At 39.3% G+C, this 20,493-nt stretch overlaps 1 protein-coding gene across 1 annotated transcript; it reads right to left on the bottom strand.

The window, feature by feature from the left end:
- Positions 1 to 2,124: 2,124 nt before the first annotated feature.
- Positions 2,125 to 4,042, bottom strand: LOC140861792 (uncharacterized). Its single transcript, XM_073264798.1, has 4 exons — positions 3,900 to 4,042; positions 3,628 to 3,806; positions 3,263 to 3,519; positions 2,125 to 2,784 (listed from the first exon to the last, which is right to left on the bottom strand). The coding sequence occupies exons 1-4, from the start codon at positions 4,040 to 4,042 to the stop codon at positions 2,125 to 2,127; spliced, it is 1,239 nt and encodes a 412-aa protein (XP_073120899.1).
- Between the last annotated feature and the right edge of the window lie 16,451 nt (positions 4,043 to 20,493).

The raw sequence follows: 20,493 nt of genomic DNA, 5'->3' as shown, positions 1-20,493 counted from the left end.
CGATGGACTTAGATTTCAGTTTTTTGCAAGATGTCAAAAGTGAACCCGTTCCCGAGGTTCCACCCCATCCGGCATCCCAGCATAGAGTCCGTCAATCATGCTATGAGCACCATCAAGTCTTTAATCACTCAGGATTCTATCTCATTAAGAGAGCAACAATATCAAGAACTTCTAGCGGCTTTTCACTTGCTTCAGAGTTCCCAAGGGTGGTTTACCGAATCCCCACTAGGTATGGCTTCTCATTATCTACCTTCTATCCTTTCACGAGCCCGAGATGCGGTGAATAAACATACCGAGTTCTCGGTCAGAATAGAGACTTTCAAGGCCTCTAAAGAAACTTGGGATAATCTCAAGAGAATGAGAGAGAGAGTAAGGTCAACAAGCTGATTGAAGTGGGTCAAATTTTTGACAATGTGGAGGAACAAATATCGCATTTGAAAAAAGAATTGGCTACCTGTGAAGCCAGTAGAGTACAGCTACTTGAGGAAGGCGAATCTCTCAAAGCACAAATACTGTCGGCTGACCAAGATATTGGCAATACTGGGATTCAACTGGTGAACCAAAAATCTGAGTATCAAGGGTGGAACACCATTCTGAATGAAACCATGTCATACTAGCTAGAATGTAAACAGAGGTGGGAAGAATTGGCAGCCGCACTAGGTTAATTTCACTGTTTCATGGAGAAAACAATATTTCTTTTTGTTGCTAAAACGCCTGCTTTTGAACATTTAAGTTTCTTCTCCGGTTTAAACTAATGGTCTAAGTGACCATTTATCGTTAATTATCTTATGCAATCATTCCTGCAAATTCAATTGTTTTATTTATTTACAAACACTCGGCCATAATTTAGCCTGATAATTACAAAAATGGCATTTACAGGCACTCTACATTACTTAGAGAGCACGTTTCTCTCTCATACTAGGAATGTATTGCTTCAGATATCTGCCATTGATGCATCGTTTATGAGGTTCCCCTTCTACACTGGCTAGCCAATAAGCGTTTTCGTCCAAAACTCGATGAACTTTAAATGGTCCTTCCCAATTTGGTGACCATTTTCCCAATTCTTTATCCTTAATTCCCACAGGTAGTATGACTTTCCAAACCAGGTCTCCTTCATGAAATGACTTTTTTCTAACCCGTTTATTGTAACTCCGAGCCACCTTTTCTTTTTGGAGCATGAGGCTATTGAGAGCTTGCATTCGTGTATCATCGAGATCCTCTAACTCTGAGATCATGGCTTCACTGTATGCTTTCGGAATCAAATGATTTTGCATAGCTATTCGTAATGACGGAACCATGATCTCCATAGGCAATACTTCTTCATGCCCATAAGCCAATGCAAAAGGACTCACCCCGGTTGCGGTTCTCTTTGATGTTCTGTACGCCACAAAGTTTCAGATAATAGCCTAGGCCAATCCCTTGGATTGTCTTTCATCATTTTCTGCAAGATTTGAATCAACACTTTATTAGAGGATTTTGCTTGCCCATTGGCCTGAGGGTAATATGGCGAAGAACAGTGTAACTTAATGCCATAATCTGCTGCAAAATCCTTGACTTCCGACCCTATAAACATGGTTCCTTGATCTATAATAATAGATTTTGGTATACCAAATCGATGTATGATGTGCTCCTTGATAAAATCAATCACGTCTTTTTGTTCCACTTTTTTCAATGGTATAGCCTCCACCCATTTAGTAAAGAAATCTGTAGCCACAATAATGAAATTATGGCCTTTAGATGAAGATGGGTAAATTTTCCCGATCAAATCTATAGCCCAACCTCGAAACGTCCATGGTTTTATAATGGCATACATTTCATCAGCAGGAACTCGTTGGATATTGCCATGTCTTTGGCAAGGTTGACATCCTTTAGAGTATCTAATGCAATCCCTCAACATTGATGTCCAATAATACCCATACCTCCTCACGAGCCATCTCATCTTAATTCCTGATTGATGTGCACCACATACTCCTTCATGAACTTGTTTCATGACTTCCATTGCCTCCGGGAACCCAATGCATCTTAACAACAACCCATCCAATCCTTTCCTATATAATCACCTTCTACCAGTATATAATTAAGAACTTTCATCCTCACATTGTAAGGAATTGGTTTCTCGGGGAACTATAAGGCTTCTTTCAGTTCCTCTCTCCAATCGCCTGCCAAATTAACATCCACGTCAAAAGTCTCAATTTGTAATCCTCTTTGCATGATGGAAGGATGATTCCTTTTCTGAATTAACACTAATCGATGGGTGAGTTCCTCAGACAATCTCAAACCCGAAGCAATTTGCGCTAATTCATTGGCCTCCCAATTTTGCTGTCGTGGTACATATTGAAATTTTATCTCCTCAAAATCATCAGCCAGCTGGGAAGCGGCCGCAAAATAGGGAGTCAATGATAGACTCATACATTTATATTCCCCCGCTACCTGCCGGAGTATCAACTGTGAGTCTCCAATTACTTGAACATTCTTTTCCCGTAAATCTTTGAGCACCTCCAACCCAATGACTAATGCTTCATATTCGGCTTGATTGTTAGTACAAGGATCCAGATTAAAGGACAAGGCTGTTTTTATTCCAGTTGGAGATATAATTACTATGCCTGCACCCGCAGTTCCTTCAGTGCTAGACCCATCAAATTTCAATATCCATGGAGGTTCTTCGATCTCATACACAGGGATTTCCACTTCTTCTGGTATTGACTCATCAGAACCTGGATGATGGGCTAAGAAATCTGCAATATCCTGTCCCTTTATGGACTTTTGAGGGCAATAATGTAAACTCTGTTAATGCTAATGACCATTTGCCAATTCTTCCTGATAACACCGGTCTACTTAGCATGTATTTGACCAAATCAGTTTTTGACATAACAAATACAGTTGACTGAATTAAATAATGTCTCAATTTAGTACATGCATAGAACAGAGTCAAACACAATTTTTCAATAGCAGAATATTTACATTCCACCTCATGGAGTGAACGACTTAAATAATATATAGACTGCTCTTTATTTTCTTCATTGTTTTGGGCTAACAAACACCCTATTGATTTCGGAGCGGCTATAATATATAATTTCAAAGGAACTCCATACCTTGGAGGCATCAATATTGGTGGTTTGGATAAATATTCCTTTATTCTCTCAAACGCTTCTTGGGGATGAATTTCCCACATGAATTCGTCAGTTTCCTTGAGCTTTAATAACTGGGAAAATTCTTTAGTTTTACCTGCCAGATTCGAAATGAATCTTCTTAAGTAATTTGCCTGGCCCAAGAACCTCTGTAGTTCCTTTTTACTCTTTGGAAGCTTAGCCTCTAGAATGGCGTTAGACTTATTTTGATCCACTTCAACGCCACGCTGGTGCACCAAGAACCCCAGGAAGTTCCCAGCTTTAACTCCAATGGAACATTTTATTGGATTTAACTTTAGATTATGTTTCCGCATCCTTTCGAAACTCTTCCTCAAATGCTCCACATGATCTTCTGATTTTCTTGATTTCACCACAATATCATCGATATATACTTCAATGAAGTGGTTAATCATATCATGTTATATTGCATTCATTGCCCTTTGGTACGTTGCACCAGCGTTCTTTAATCCAAACGGCATCACAAGCCATTCGAAAGTACCAATAGCTCCTGGACATCTAAAAGCAGTCTTTGAGGTATCTTTTTCATCAATTTTTATTTGGTTATACCCAGAATAACCATCCATAAAAGACAACAATTCATTGTTGGCTACGGAGTCAATGAGCATATCTGTTATTGGCATCACATATACATCTTTTGGAGTGGCTCTATTAAGATCCCTGAAATCAATACAAACTCTCAATTTCCCATTCTTTTTAATTACAGAAACTACATTTGACAGTCATTCCGCATATCTAATTGGTCTAATGAACCCTGCTTTCAACAATTTCTCTATTTCATCCTTTACCTTTGTTTCTACTTCTTTAGACATTCGCCTTGATGGTTGTTTGTACGGTTTGAAATCGTCTTTGATAGGAAGACAATGTTCCACCAAATGCCGATCCAACCCTGGCATGTCTTCATAACTCCAAGCAAAACAATCTTGAAATTATTCCAATAATTCTTTCATCATGATCTTCAACTCATCAGTGAGCAACGCACTAACATATACAGGTTTCGGATTATCCAAATCTCCCAAGTTCACTTCCTCTAACGGATCTTGAACCTGAGGTTGGTGAGCCTCTAACTGTGATGGTGCATATGCGAGATCTTCCAGCTGTAATTCCTCAAAAGAATCAAGTTCTTCTTCAAAAATAATCTTTGACCCATTCACTTCCCATAATAAACTATCACGTATCAAGTCAATTGTTTGCTGCACTTGGGCTTTCTTGATGGAGGTTGCATGTAACGCCCCAAAATTATATTAATGGACTTTATTTGAGATAATCAGAGATTTTAGAAGTCGAGGGCCGATTCGATTTGGATCAGGAACTAGAATGCAATTTTTAGAATTTTCAGGGACTAAAATGCAATAAATGGATTTATTAGATATTTAAGCATGTATTTGACTCTTTCTTTCCACTCCATCTTCTTCCTCCATCTCGCCTCCACCATGGAAATCGCCCCTTTCAATTTCAAGCTTTGGGATTTCCATTTTTGATCGATCCGTTCGATAGTTTTTTTTTTATCCGAAGGCATAGTGACGATCACTGTCTTGAGTGCTCCGTTTAGAATTAAGTTTCTTTCGATTCTGCGAGGTTTGAATTTTTGGATGTCTTTAGAATTGATTTATATTCGGAGAGGATGAATATGAGATAGCTGTGATAGTATATCTAAGACGGTTCGAAGATCTAACGACGATTGGAATTGATATGATTTTTGTTGTGAAATTTCGAAAATGGAGCTTTTAGATTTGAAGGATTTGAATTGTTTTGATGATATTGAGATGATTATGAGTTTATTGGATTGTTGAATTGCTATCTGCATTTTCGGTTTGATCAGTTTTTTAGCCATTATGCCGTCAGTTTGAGTTTTGGATATCGTTGTGATGTTTTGATCATATCGAGTTTGATTGAGCTTTTGATGTCGATATTGATCCTTATGACTTCTTCTGATAGATTGAAGTGAAGTCAACAGAGTTGCGAGATAGCAGCTTTGGTCAGTTTGGAAGATTGAAGTCGGTACAGTATCGATTTTATTATCTATCGATCGAAGAAGTTTGATTGAGTTTTGAATGAATTGATTGGATATTGATTATTATCCTTATTATTGATTTTCAGATTGAAGCACCTTCGAAGCGAATAAGGTATAAGACGACTTTGGAATAGAATAGGACGATTAACTCGAATCCGGATTGATTCGAGTGTCCTAGAAGAAATCACATACTTGCATGTTTATATGCTTATATGAATTTATGATTGAATTTATATTTGAATGCATTAGATTACATATGCATTCATATTGAGACGATTGATTATTCATTTTGAATTAGACGATCTGGAGATTATAGGTGAGTGGCCTTGGTAGGCGATTTACTACAAGTGTTGATTAACTCACTATAATGCTATGGAGTTTAGAGGATTAAAATATACCTCGTCCACCTCGAAAGGGGAGTTCGGTGGGATTGTTGGATATTTTAACCTCAGGATCCCAACAGAAGAAAAGAAGAGAAGAATTCCATTTGATTATCTGAGTCTGATAATCCAAAAGTTTTAAAAGTCATGCATAACATTTTAATTCCACAATTGAATGACTTACTTGAAGAATATGTGGGATTTGATATATATCATGTGTGGTATATTTACATGTTTTTATATGCTAGTCTCTTTTACTGGGAATATCAATTCTCATCGGATTATCCGGCTGTTGTCTTTGTTGTATGTGTACTTGGCAACAGGTGGGGCAGGATCGAGCCAGCGACATCATGGATAGGTGGATGAGAGAGTAGAAGTGAGGTCCTTGGTTTAGGAGTTGAATTGAATTCAAACTCATTATGTTTTTTGGTATTGTAAACCTAGAATTGAAGCATGTTCTATTAGTTTGGATGAATGTATAACTCTAGAACTACTTTTAACGGATTATGCATGTTGAATAAGTTTATGTATATTGATGGATTGTGTTTTGATTGAGTTGGGATTTGATTTTTTTAAAGTAAATCAGTTCTTTTCTGGTACAGAGCATCTCGCTCGATCGGTAGAGTTTTACCGATCGAGCGAGCACCCGGATTTCAAAAACAGAGAACTTATTTTTTTTGGCCCGCTCGATCGGTAGAGTTTAACCGATCGAGCAGAGGGGTTTCATTCGTCTGGGCAAAGAATTCCGGATTTTGGGCCGCTCGATCGGTAGAATTTACCGATCGAGCGAGCACTGTTTACAGCAATTAAATTTTGTTTTTATCTTGTTTAATGCCTGGAGCTTGTATGCTCATTGATTGGATTACAATTAATTAGATGATTAGAATCGAGGCCTCACATTAAGTGGTATCAGAGCGATAAGTTTTTGGATTTTATTTCTAGAAGTGAGCGGGGTAGATCGAGTCCGCTTGAATTTAATTTCTCGCATGTGATTGATTAATTCTATGGTTGAAGAATATGCGAGCATGCTTTATGATTGAGAATTATTTGAATTACTTGGATATGTGATTTAAATTTTAAAGCATGAATTAATTGAGATACGAACTGTTTCGGGTTACTGGTTGCATTGAATACTCTAGAGATCGAATGAGTATGTCAGCTGAGGTTGTTGGACACCAGATAGATGTAATTGAGACGTTGTGTCCTAATCCTCTTGAATCAGATTTTCTATTCGGCAAGTTTTGAACATGATTCAAATAGTAGCGAACCCGATTATACAGAATTGTTCTGTGACTGAACTGATGGATGTCACTCCGGAACTGATGGAATTATTACTGATGAGATTTCAGTCATTTAGCCCTTCAACTCTGAGGAGTTCTGAGATTGAGTTTGGGTGTGAAAGCTGATTAGAAGGGATTGGTCAGTTGTTTGATTCTCTAGACTTCACCGACGAACGACGGATTCAGTTAGTTGAGTACCAACTGCAAGGCATTGCGAAAAGTTGGTGGTTATCGAAGAAAAAAGCCTTAGAGAAACAAGGTTTGGTCGTTTCGTAGAGTTGTTTAAATCTGAGTTTCTGCGACAGGCTTTAGTACTTGCTCTTAGCGAGGATCCACAGACTCTAACTACTCCTGATGATGATGAAGCAGGTAACTGTTCGATTTTGGTCTTACGACTCTTATACTGTTAGATATTGATGCAACTTTTCTTCTTTTTGAGAAGTTAGATTAATACTTCCTCTACTTTTGAGTATCTGAATTAGTTGCGGTGAGTTTAGTTCGAATTTTTGAACTTTGTTTCGATGGGAGTTGATTGTACTAAACAGTACTATACTTCGGTTATCAGATTTTGATTATATTATCGATGTAGTATATTAACCGAGTACAGGGCAATCGAGGTTGATTTCAGATTGTTGCCAGATTCGGATCCGAGATGATAGACGAGTGGATTTTTCCTCCGGTAAGAATTCCTGAGTTAAGAATTCCTTTCTTATTAATTGTCGATTACCGTTTGTTACAGAAAGGTGCGGAGGAATGTTTGAGGTATGCAGATGATGTCTTCAATAAGCCGTGTTGGTTGATTTAACAGAGTTGTTGAGTTTGCTGATGTTGTTCTAGTTGAGATTCCAGATTTGCCTCTGAGTCGAGAGGATGAGTTCAACATTAATTTTAGATCAGACATCATCGACTGATAATCTGAAGGGAAGAGGTTTCAGAGATCGAATTTAGAATGAAGTACGACCGATTTGAATTTTATCGTACAGATTGAATTGGAATTGCATCTGCGATGTTATGAGTCCTTTGAACCGAATCTTTCAGAGATTTGTAAATGAGCTCTTGAGTATTTTTATCGATGAATCTCTTATCCTTCGAAGAGCCGTATTGATCTTTCAGATTCTTTAAGTATTATTCGCAGATTTTCATGTCGATCAATTATGCTATTCTTTTGACGTCTGAATCTTGTTGAGATCGAGTTGTCTTTTCCTCGATCTTTCTCTAGGAAGATGGAATTTTATTGAATACCTCAAGACTAGAGCTGTTATGAATTGATCTGGATCGACGTCCTTATCTGAATTTGAAGATTTTTTTGGATTTAGCGAATTCTATCGCGAATCCTTTGAAGAATTCTTATTGTTGAGAAGACGATTACTCAGCAGATTATGTTCTTCTGGTTAGTTTGTATTTTTGAGACCAGTTCTTATTGAATTGAAGGAGAGATTGAACAACACCTCAGTATTATTGATTTCTTCGATATTGATGACCTTTCGGTGCTTTGCACTCCTTCTTATTGAAAGTTGAGACTTATTATTGTTCAGAAGAACTCCTTGTTAACTTGAGCATCGAAGAAGTTGAAGATGCTTGAGACGCAATGTTAGTTTCCGATTTGAGTCTCACAGAGATCTTATTGCTCGAAATATCTAGCATCTTTTTCTTTGCTTGGAAGATTTCCGTAATCTGCTCTGGTCTTGGAAGATAGAAGTTGATCGTCGCAGTACGAACTGATTATGAGTTGGGAGAGAGAGTTTTAGTGGACGATTAATCTGACTGCGAATTCTATTGTTATCCGGAGAATTGATTGTAACAGCTAAGAATTTAAGCTGGATGATTTGTTCTTATTTTATCTACTTCAGTTTTCCTCTTTGACAGATGATTGCTGCACTTCTGATAGAGTCGGGAACAGATGGAACGTTTATGTAGTGGCCCATATCCAGAATTAACGATAATGAGTAATTATCGTGTGATCATGTTAGATTTAGTAAAACGTGATTAAAGAGACTTCTAAATGGATTAACGGAGCCTGGAAATAGACCTAAAATGATCAGAAATGGTCCGGAGGGTCAGACAGATCGAAAGCTCCGAAGTTAGGATCGGATGCTCCGAAGGTGATCGGAAGCTCCGATGAACGATCGGAAGCTCCGATCGAATTACGTCATCCATGACGTGTGGTTGATCGGAAGCTCCGAACAGGATCGGAAGCTCCGATCACCCCTATCCGAAGTCAACCAGTGAGATTTTGACATGTGGCAGATAAGGATGTTCGGAAGCTCCGATCGATGCCTATAAATATAAGGTCCGAGGCATTCATTTCTTGCCAATTCCGAATTCTCTCCTCGCCCTCGTGGTCCTATTTTAAGGCTTTGGGTACTCTTATTCTAGAGTTGGAGTAGGATATTTGTTTTAGTATAGTCAGACAGTGTCTGACATAGTAGCGGAGCAGTGCACATGTTGTAGAGCCGTGTTCGAGGCTGTGGATTTGCAGCAGGGGAGTGCCCTAGTTGCGGGATAGTCGCCATCAGTGGGCTGACGACGGACGCAGGTATAGCAATGGTCTCCTTAAATTATTTAGGAGTATGCAATAGTTTAGTTAAGGCTTTTAGAGCTTATTGAATGATGCATGGATATTTGTATTGTAGACTTGATGATAGGCTTGGAACCTAGAGTGGGACTACTAGGACTGCCTTAGAAAGGTACGTAAGTACTGACTGAGATTTCCAGCGGATATGCATGCTTATATGTTGCATTTATGTGTTTGCATGTTATTATTGTTATGCGGCATGTGCATATCATCTTGTGCCTGTACATCTGTATATCTTTCGAGATGAGCCAGTTAGGGTTGCTCAGCCCTGTTAGGACGTTTGATATCGAGTACCCTTAGGTACTGATACCTGAAGGACTCCGTGGTCCGCATCCGTGATTCGGGAATGAATGGTCTTGCACAGTGGTTAGCTACCCCGATGTGATGAGCTTATATTCCAGGCGCCAGTCTGAGCAGTTGTATACAGTTATCCCAGATATGGACACCCTGTCATTTGCATGCATCATATTATATGTTTATCCGTGCTTTCGTATTGAGCTTAGAGCTCACGTCCAGTATTTTCTGTGTATCTGGATACCCTATTCGACGGGGCAGGTGTAGGTGCAGGATTGAGCACCAGGAGCCTGGAGGAGCCAGCGACCTTGAAGACAGCAGTATTTAGCTGTAGGTTTTTATCTAAGTAATTCGATTGGGTTGTATAAATCGAGTTTGTTAGCCGGTTGTATTCTGCCGGTCTGCTTGTATTTAAGTCTTTCGCAGCGATTTTATTTAATGCATACTTAATTATGCTCTTAACTCTGATTAGGTAGTGGACAGGGTCGGGTCGCTACATTTATTGGTATCAGAGCTGCATGCAAGGGACTTAGGAAATTGATAATAAGACTTCTTGATTATCCTTGTAGGATTGATTGAGGCCCAGCGAAAGAAGATTTGGTTTTTCATTGCCGAGGTTTGCGGCATAAGTCTTTACTATAAGGAATGCAGCAGTGATGAGAACACCAGTAGTAGCATATCGATAGATAGACTGACTGCTGTGGACGGTTCATCATTCGATGCATTGGGATGTTGATCGAAGAATATATGGATTTCAACCAGGGAAGATTGGAAGGGAAGATCGAGTATATCGCGTCAGATACCTCTGAGGGCTTTTTGGAACGAATGGTGTTTAGTAATCCATGTGGTTCCAGTACTTGAAGATTCTCCACTCGTAGCTGGAGAGATTGTCAGATAGACCTTCACAGGAGATACCTTGAGTGTCTAAGGCATGACAGGTTTCGAACGTAAGGTCTGTAAACTCGTGCAGAACATGGTTTTGCCGGTATGCTTGTATCGATGCTTTTGGTAGGCATACGGAAAACTTCATGTTCAAAAGCATGATTTGGATACAAGAAGAACGCTGATGGTAGATCGTGAGCAGAAGAAGTCGACTGACATGCACTGACGCAGAGCATAGCTGGTTAGCTATCACGTGCCATTTCTCCGGAGTTCTTCGCTGGAGGACATGTAGAGAGACTTGGACGGAAGTATGCTTGTATCGATGCGTGTGTCGATTGGAAGCTTCATGCTCAAGGAGTGAAGACAAGTTCGACAATTTTAAATACTGTATTGATGTATTTGTAAACAGTATTTTAGTTGTAATGAATCATCAGAATTTGGTTGTATCAGTTCAAGTTATTGGATGTACATTTTGTTGTATTTTGAATACTGTATGTATTACATGAGATTGTAATAAAGAAATTGTACAAACTTGAAGTAATGATACATGTGTTACTTATTCAGCAATTCGTGATTGATTGCAAGTAATTTTATAAAGTTTGGCTTGGAATTAGTTGATTGGTAATCAACTAGGATAGCTCATGGATTTTGGGTAAGCCAGCGGTAACAAATTGACATGGGGTTAGTCTAGGTGTCTTCCTAGGGCTGACCTAATTAGTCGTTTGACTGGGTTAGTGCCATTGATTAGGTAATTCATCTGGGGGCATGAGAATATTGATCTTGTTTGGAATTTTGAGTTTTTGTTCTAAGTCGTTTCCTTAGGACAGTAGTCTGATTTACCTTCATAGGTTGAGACTTCGTGATGATGGGATTTCATCGGGATACCAAGTCGAGTATATGCCAAGAGTTGTGGACTATGACCATGACTAGATATGATGGAGCGCGACCCTATGCAAGTGTTACTTTGGGAGTATTTCGTACTTCGGAGAATGCCTGGAAGCCTTTGTGCTTCAGGATTTGGCGGTGGGAAGGCTACTTAGTCTAGAGTTTTGGTAACAGTCACGATGGGATATGACATTGGATTAGATGCCTGGTTAGGTATCAGCGGTTTAGATATCGTCTGACTGTCGTCAGAGATATTGGTTTGCAGTTTTTGTCATAAGGACCAGTCTTGGAGGGATTTTTCCTTGACGAGTGCGTACTTTGAGCAGACAGTTTTAGTCTATTGGATACTGCTAGACTAGTGGATCTAGTCGGTATTTGGATACTCTTGTGATAAGGGTTATCCAGGAGATGGGTTTGTGAAATTCCTGAAAACATTTGACTCGGGGATGAGTAGTTTTCAGCATTGATGGTTTCCTTCAGTGATAAATTATATCCGATGCTAAGGATTGTACATGACTATTTGAGGCGTGAGGATAGCGTGATTTATGCCAGTGTACACTTGGTGGTGATTTCAGGTGGGACACCGCGACAAGTAACCTCAGTCTCGATTTGTTGCAGTCTTAGCAAGAGATATAGTTATCAGGAGCATGTTCAACGATAGTTGAAATATTTTCGGACTTGTATTGCGGCTTGGATTGAACAAGTCCTTATGATCATCTTGGATGAAGATAGACAGTGATAGTATGTCTAGACTGGTGCATGTTTAGCGTTAGTGACTACTTGTAACTGTTGTCTGACTCTGTCAAAGATGAGTGATTGAATCAGCTGTGATTCTTTTTATTTCAAGTATTTGGGATATGCGGACGTGTGGCAGTGAGATCATCGATATTGATCGAGCCATGAGAGTTTCATTGATCAGTGATTGTCTGATTAGGGTTGATATCGTCAGGCATGGCGAGAGCTACAGTATATCGATTTGATTGATCAGATTATTCCAATCGGTACAGATGGGATATAGTGAATCAAGAAGTACTGGGAATGGTACTTTAATTATGGTATGCTTTGATATAACGATTCACGTGCATTTAGGAAATTCTTTAGTCGCTAAGGGATCTCCAGGAATGCGGGAATCGAGACTTTTGGATTCGGCGGATCACGGAAGTGGTCATTAGTTGGCTCTTGTGATCGTAGTTGTTGGTAACGTTGCTTTGGCTACCAGTGATGGATTTTGATCTGAGCATTGCTTGGTATTAGCAATTATTGATCCAGTTTGAGGAAATAGGATTCAGTGATTGTTCCAGGATTGTCAGTGGACGAATTTTGGGGACTGTTGGTCAGAGTGTTTTGCTTGGGATTCTTCCAGCAGATTTCTAGAGATTTGTTCTTGAGAGGCGATTCGACAAGTGCTTATGGATTTCAATGAACATTAGCAGGTTTGAATTAGTTGTTTCATGGGATGAGACAACAGCTGAGACTTGTGTTTCTGAGTCTGGCAGGATTGTTGTCACTGATATCCCGGTGCGTTCTAATATGATGTGTCATTGAGAGGTTGAGATAGCGGGATTGCCGCTAGTATTGATAGATTTTGTGCGGGATCTAGTTGAATCCGTTTGGTTATCCCAGCTAGGGAGCCAAGGATTTGGTTATCTGGAACAGGATTAACCCGAATCATTTTCGTCGATACTATTTCTAGTTTCGAGATAGAAGTAAGCATCTGATATAGACTACTGCTGAGAATGGTGTTGGTCCATCTGGGAGTTTCAGCAGGATGATAGTGAATTTCAAGGCGACGACCTCGAAGGATGCATTTAGACAAGAAATTGTGAATAAGGATTTTGTCACAATTGGGGTTAGAAATCTCTGTTTGCTAGTTGTTGTTCTTTGGGAACATTCGTTGGCCAATGGCAGGGTGAGTACTGAAAGTACGTACTATGACGCCAGGAATTGTCAGGATTTTGTTGTTATCCATGGAAGGATGACTAATATGATTAAGTAGATGCTATCTACGATAGCGGGATTCAGATCAAAGTTTATCGCAATCAGTCTAAGGATTTCAGATGGTTAGAGTGGTGGCAGTGATGCGATTGCTTTGCAAATTGGTGGCCGGTAGTTGCCATTTCTATTCGCATAAAGTACTGTTTTGGAAGATAAATTTTATCCTTCGTGATAAAAAGTAACCCACACGAGTTCTTGAAAAAGGGATATTTAGGATTTGACCGAGAGTCAAATCTAGATCGATTTGTTTAGAGTTTTGCGATAACGTCAAGGGATGCGATGTTATCGTTACACTAGTGAAATACAATGTGTTGTATCTGGTTTTATCGTGGGCAGCGATGGAGTTCGTGCATGTCTAGAGAATAGCTGATGGCTAGTTACGATCTTAGCAGGAGTGTCATCGCTAAGATTTGTAGGCAGGGTGGCTGATACAGTCGGTAATTTGGACCGAAGGTGCCATGTTGTTTCGGTTATCGATGGATAACTGAAGATAGTCAGCAGTGTTACTCGGTTCTCGCAGGATTGCTGATAAGAAGGCAGTGATTTCCAGAGTGATCGTTAAAAGCGTACGAGTTTGAAATCAGTGCGAATTATAAATCGAGTTTATGTTCTGATGTGGTTCAGTGAATGAACAGACCTTGCAGGTTTAGCGAGGTTTGGTATTGTCGAAGGTTATTTGACCAGATGTTTTGAACCGGAACTACTAATGAATTGGACGAATGGTTTATACTATAGTCCCGAGGTTTACCTTAGATTTCGAGGACGAAATCCTTTTAAGGTGGTGGGAATGTAGTGGCCCATATCCAGAATTAACGATAATGAGTAATTATCGTGTGATCATGTTAGATTTAGTAAAACGTGATTAAGGAGACTTCTAAATGGATTAACGGGGCCTGGAAATAAACCTAAAATGATCAGAAATGGTCCAGAGGGTCAGACAGATCGGAAGCTCCGAAGTTAGGATCGGATGCTCCGAAGGTGATCGGAAGCTCCGATCGAATTACGTCATCCATGACGTGTGGTTGATCGGAAGCTCCGAACAGGATCGGAAGCTCCGATCACCCCTATCCGAAGTCAACCAGTGAGATTTTGACATGTGGCAGATAAGGATGTTCGGAAGCTCCGATGGCAGGATCGGACGTTCCGATCAAGGATCGGAAGTTCCGATCGAGGATCGGAGGTTCCGATCGATGCCTATAAATATAAGGTCCGAGGCATTCATTTCTTGCCAATTCCGAATTCTCTCCTCGCCCTCGTGGTCCTATTTTAAGGTTTTGGGTACTCTTATTCTAGAGTTGGAGTAGGATATTTGTTTTAGTATAATTAGACAGTGTCTGACATAGTAGCGAAGCAGTGCACGTGTTGTAGAGCCGTGTTCGAGGCTGTGGATTTGCAGCAGGGGAGTGCCCTAGTTACGGGATAGTCGTCATCAGTGGGCTGACGACAGACGCAGGTATAGCTATGGTCTCCTTAAATTATTTAGGAGTATGCAATAGCTTAGTTAAGGCTTTTAGAGCTTATTGAATGATGCATGGATATTTGTATTGTAGACTTGATGATAGGCTTGGAACCTAGAGTGGGACTACTAGGACTGCCTTAGAAAGGTACGTAAGTACTGACTGAGATTGCCAGCGGATATGCATGTTTATATGTTGCATTTATGTGTTTGCATGTTATTATTGTTATGCGGTATGTGCATATCATCTTGTGCCTGTACATCTGTATATCTTTCGAGATGAGCCAGTTAGGGTTGCTCAGCCCTGTTAGGACGTTTGATATCGAGTACCCTTAGGTACTGATACCTGAAGGACTCCGTGGTCCGCGTCCATGATTCGGGAATGAGTGGTCGCGCACAGTGGTTAGCTACCCCGATGTGACGAGCTTATATTCCAGCGCCAGTCTGAGCAGTTGTATACAGTTATCCCAGATATGGATACCCTGTCATTTGCATGCATCATATTTGTATGTTTATCCGTGCTTTCGTATTGAGCTTAGAGCTCACGTCCAGTATTTTCTGTGTATCTGGATACCCTATTCGACGGGGCAGGTGTAGGTGCAGGATTGAGCACCAGGAGCCTGGAGGAGCCAGCGACCTTGAAGACAGCAGTATTTAGCTGTAGGTTTTTATCTAAGTAATTCGATTGGGTTGTATAAATCGAGTTTGTTAGCCGGTTGTATTCTGCCGGTCTGCTTGTATTTAAGTCTTCCGCAGCGATTTTATTTAATGCATGCTTAATTATGCTCTTAACTCTGATTAGGTAGTGGATCCGGGTCGGGTCGCTACAGTTTATCTTGACTCCTTCATTCGACTTCGAACCAGAGTTGATTGAGAAGATTGAGAACGCTTTGGAATCTGATTCGACCTTTCAGAATCCGATGAATATAGATTAGATCTGAGTATAATCTAAGTTTTAGGTTTATATTGATTCCTTATTAGCGAATAACTTTTGTTGTGCCAGATGTTTTGGTTTGAAACAGAGTATCAGGGGATTGGCACTTTGAAGTTTATTCAGAGTTCTTCCAGACGATCGGAAGATGTTTGATTAATTGAAGAATCAGATCGAATAGAGGATGAGAAAGCATGAAGTTCGAAGTATGGCTTCTGATGTTTTGAACCGTCAACAGTCAGAGAGAGAACGATCCGATTTTCTGTTGTACAGTCTATTCTGATTCAGAATGGAATTGGGATCACATTTTGATGATTTTCGTAGCAAGGCTACTTTGTTGAGTCTGAGATGAGATGTCATCTGAGTATCGTTGATCGAGTAATGGAATCTTCCGTTAAGAATTCTCGATTCTAAGAATTCTTGATTTATTCTGAAGAATGACTGTTGTTACAGAATAGTATGAACGAACTCTCGAAGCTTTACAGTTGATGTATTGGATTGTAACCTGAACTGGTTGATGTGCCAGTGGTTATTGAACGACTGTAGTGTTCAGAATGAACTTCTAGATTGGTCCCGATTGTCAGAACGAGTTCGACACTGAATGGGGATCCGAATTTTATCTACAGGAGGTTCGTGAAGAGAGAACTTTCTCAGAATCGTTTTCGAATTGAGGTCTGGCCATTTTAAACTTTTGACAGGCCGTTTGATTTGACGAATACTCCTGTATTGTGGAAGAATTTTCTGTTGACCGAATCTCTCAGAAGTATTAGTTGAAATTAGGAATTCTTATTGATGAATTTCTTGTTTTCTGGTTATGAGAAGTTTACTGATCGTACAGAGCTTTCTACAATCTTTTTAGAATTGTACGCCGATCAGTTGTTTGCTTAATTCAATGTTTGAATTCTGATTGGACCGAATGAATTTCTTTGATCTTATTATCTGATGATGGAATTTCTGATTATCCGCTCTCATGTATTCTGATTTTCAGTGCTGATGATCTTTTAGTGCTGGGATTTCTTCTTATTGAGATTTTGGAATTATTCTTATTTTATCTACTGTTTGATTTTGATTGATTGATTGATAGAATCCGTTACAGTTTTCTGTATGGGATGATTTTGATGAAGAACGGAGAATTGATATATTGTCATAGGTTGTCAGATGTTATGAATTTCCGAAGTCTGTCAGTCTAGGCAGAGATCTTGATGTAATTGTTCTTTCGGCATAGACTTCGAAGAGAATTTTGTTGTTGACTTCAACTATTTTCGATTCGATACCCTCAGAACGACGTACAGCCAGATCAGATGAGTCGAACTTTAGAGGAATTTCCATGAGTTGTAGTGCTCGACTTAGCACTAGTTGGCAGAATTCTTGATTTTGTGGAGAATTCGTACAATGGCAGCGATCAGATGATTTATGAAAAGCACCTCTCAAGAAGTTGTACGAGGAGAGATGAAGATCTCTTTCATTTTCGAGATGAATTTTCTGTGTCACATGAGTTAGAACGATAGATGATTCGAAATGTGACTGAATTGGAAGGATGTTCTGGCGAGGACGAGATGACTTTTGATAGACGGACGGAGTGTTGATGAAGTAATCGACTAGAGTTTTTGACTTTCTCTATTTTGTTGAGATACCGTATTGATTGAGACGAATGATTCAGAGTTAGATTGGATGCAGATTCTGGACTTAGTTTTGAGATGTAAATTCTTAATGCAGTCCTGTGATTCTATCCTCGACCTTGTGATAGAACTATAATTGATTTCGAGGACGAAATCGATTCTTAGAGGGGGAGAATTGTAACGCCCCAAAATTATCTTAATGGACTTTATTTGAGATAATCAGAGATTTTAGAAGTCGAGGGCCGATTCAATTTGGATCAGGAACTAGAATGCAATTTTCAGAATTTTCAGGGACTAAACGCAATAAATGGATTTATTAGATATTTAAGCATGTATTTGACTCTTTCTTTCCACTCCATCTTCTTCCTCCATCTCGCCTCCACCATGGAAATCGCCCCTTTCAATTTCAAGCTTTGGGATTTCCATTTTTGATCGATCCGTTCGATAGTTTTTTCTATCCGAAGGCATAGCTACGATCACTGTCTCGAGTGCTCCGTTTAGAAGTAAGTTTCTTTCGATTCTGCGAGGCTTGAATTTTTGGATGTCTTTAGAATTGATTTATATTCGGAGAGGATGAATATGAGATAGCTGTGAAGTATATCTAAGACGGTTCGAAGATCTAACGACGATTGGAATTGATATGATTTTTGTTGTGAAATTTCGAAAATGGAGCTTTTAGATTTGAAGGATTTGAATTGTTTTGATGATATTGAGATGATTATGAGTTTATTGGATTGTTGAATTGCTGTTTGCGTTTTCGGTTTGATAAGTTTTTTAGCCGTTATGCCGTCAGTTTGAGTTTTGGATATCGTTGCGATGTGTTGATCGTATCGAGTTTGATTGAGCTTTTGATGTCGATATTGATCATTATGACTTCTTCTGATAGATTGAAGTGAAGTCAACAGAGTTGCGAGATAGCAGCTTTGGTCAGTTTGGAAAATTGAAGTCGGTACAGTATCGATTTTCTTATCTATCGATCGAAGAAGTTTGATTGAGTTTTGAATGAATTGATTGGATATTGATTATTATCCTTATTATTGATTTTTCAGATTGAAGCACCTTCGAAGCGAATAAGGTATAAGACAACTTTGGAATAGAATAGGACGATTAACTCAAATCCGGATTGATTCGAGTGTCCTAGAAGAAATCACATACTTGCATGTTTATATGCTTATATGAATTTATGATTGAATTTATATTTGAATGCATGAGATTACATATGCATTCATATTGAGACGATTGATTATTCATTTTGAATTAGATGATCTGGAGATTATAGGTGAGTGGCCTTGGTAGGCGATTTACTACAAGTGTCGATTAACTCACTATAATGCTCTGGAGTCTAGAGGATTAAAATATACCTCGTCCACCTCGAAAGGGGAGTTCGGTGGGATTGTTGGATATTTTACCCTCGGGATCTCAACAGAAGAAAAAAAAAAGAATTTCATTTGATTATCTGAGTCTGATAATCCAGAAGTTTTAAAAGTCATGCATAACATTTTAATTCCGCAATTTAATGACTTACTTGAAGAATATGTGGGATTTGATATATATCATGTGTGGTATATTTACATGTTTTTATATGCTAGTCTCTTTTACTGGGAATATCAATTCTCACTGGATTATCCGGCTGTTGTCTTTGTTGTATGTGTACTTGGCAACAGGTGGGGCAGAATCGAGCCAGCGACATCATGGATAGGTGGATGAGAGAGTAGAAGTGAGGCCCTTGGTTTAGGAGTTGAATTGAATTCAAACTCATTATGTTTTTTGGTATTGTAAACCTACAATTGAAGCATTTTCTATTAGTTTGGATGAATGTATAACTCTAGAACTACTTTTAACGGATTATGCATGTTGAATAAGTTTATGTATATTGATGGATTGTGTTTTGATTGAGTTGGGATTTGATTTTTTTTTAAAGTAAATCAGTTCTTTTCTGGTACAGAGCATCTCGCTCGATCGGTAGAGTTTTACCGATCGAGCGAGCACCCGAATTTCAAAAACAGAAAACTTATTTTTTTTGGCCCGCTCGATCGGTAGAGTTTAACCGATCGAGCGGAGGGGTTTCATTCGTCTGGGCAAAGAATTCAGGATTTTGGGCCGCTCGATCGGTAGATTTTTACCGATTGAGTGAGCACTGTTTACAGCAATTAAATTTTTTTTTTATCTTGTTTAATGTCTGGAGCTTGTATGCTCATTTATTGGATTACGATTAATTAGATTATTAGAATCGAGGCCTCACATTGCAGCTACCTCTAGTTCCACTTGATGGAACTCAATCATCAACACCTTCAATGAGTGCTGAATCATCGGCCTAAGAGGCGCAATGACCGTGGTCTTGAGAATTTTATTAAACATTTTGTTGGTTTCCAGTGTCTCCATATACACGGATTTAGGTTGGCCACTTTTGTTCTTTCCAAAGAATTTAATTGGCCCAAAATCACCATTGTAATACCTAGATTCAACCACACTGGAACTCGCATGGAAATGTTGTGAATCTGCTTGTACAATCTCCACATCATCTCCAATCCAAAACATCAGGAACTGATGCATTGACGAAGGTATACAATGATTTGCATGGATCCAATCTCGGCCTAACAAAGCCTGAAAATTGGCAGAAGAATTGACCACAAAGAATGCTGAAATCGATGTTTTACTTCCCACCAAAACCTCTGCAGGGAACACTCCAATAGTTTTGATAGCTTTCCCAGTGAATGCTGTCACAGAAACCTCTGTAGGGATAAGATCAGTTTCTTCTTTCCCAAGGTTCTTGAACACCCTTAGTGGTAAGATATTCACGGCAGAACCATTATCGATTAAAACCCTTGATATTGGGTGACCATTTACATGATCCTTGATATACAAAGGTCTGATATACTTGGTCATCTCAATAGTAGGTTTCTCAATAACCACTCTTTTTGGTTTATGAGGTTCTTCTTCTATAGTAACACCATGACATGGTTCTTTAGAAACCTCATCTTGCATTAAGTCCACTCGATCAGCCGGCTTCTCCTTGGACTTAAACATATCTGGTAA

This window comes from Henckelia pumila, chromosome 4, assembly GCF_033568475.1.
Source record: "Henckelia pumila isolate YLH828 chromosome 4, ASM3356847v2, whole genome shotgun sequence".
NCBI lineage: Eukaryota > Viridiplantae > Streptophyta > Magnoliopsida > Lamiales > Gesneriaceae > Henckelia > Henckelia pumila.
The sequence above is the reverse complement of the archived record's forward strand: the minus strand, read 5'-3'. Positions and strand labels throughout refer to the sequence as shown.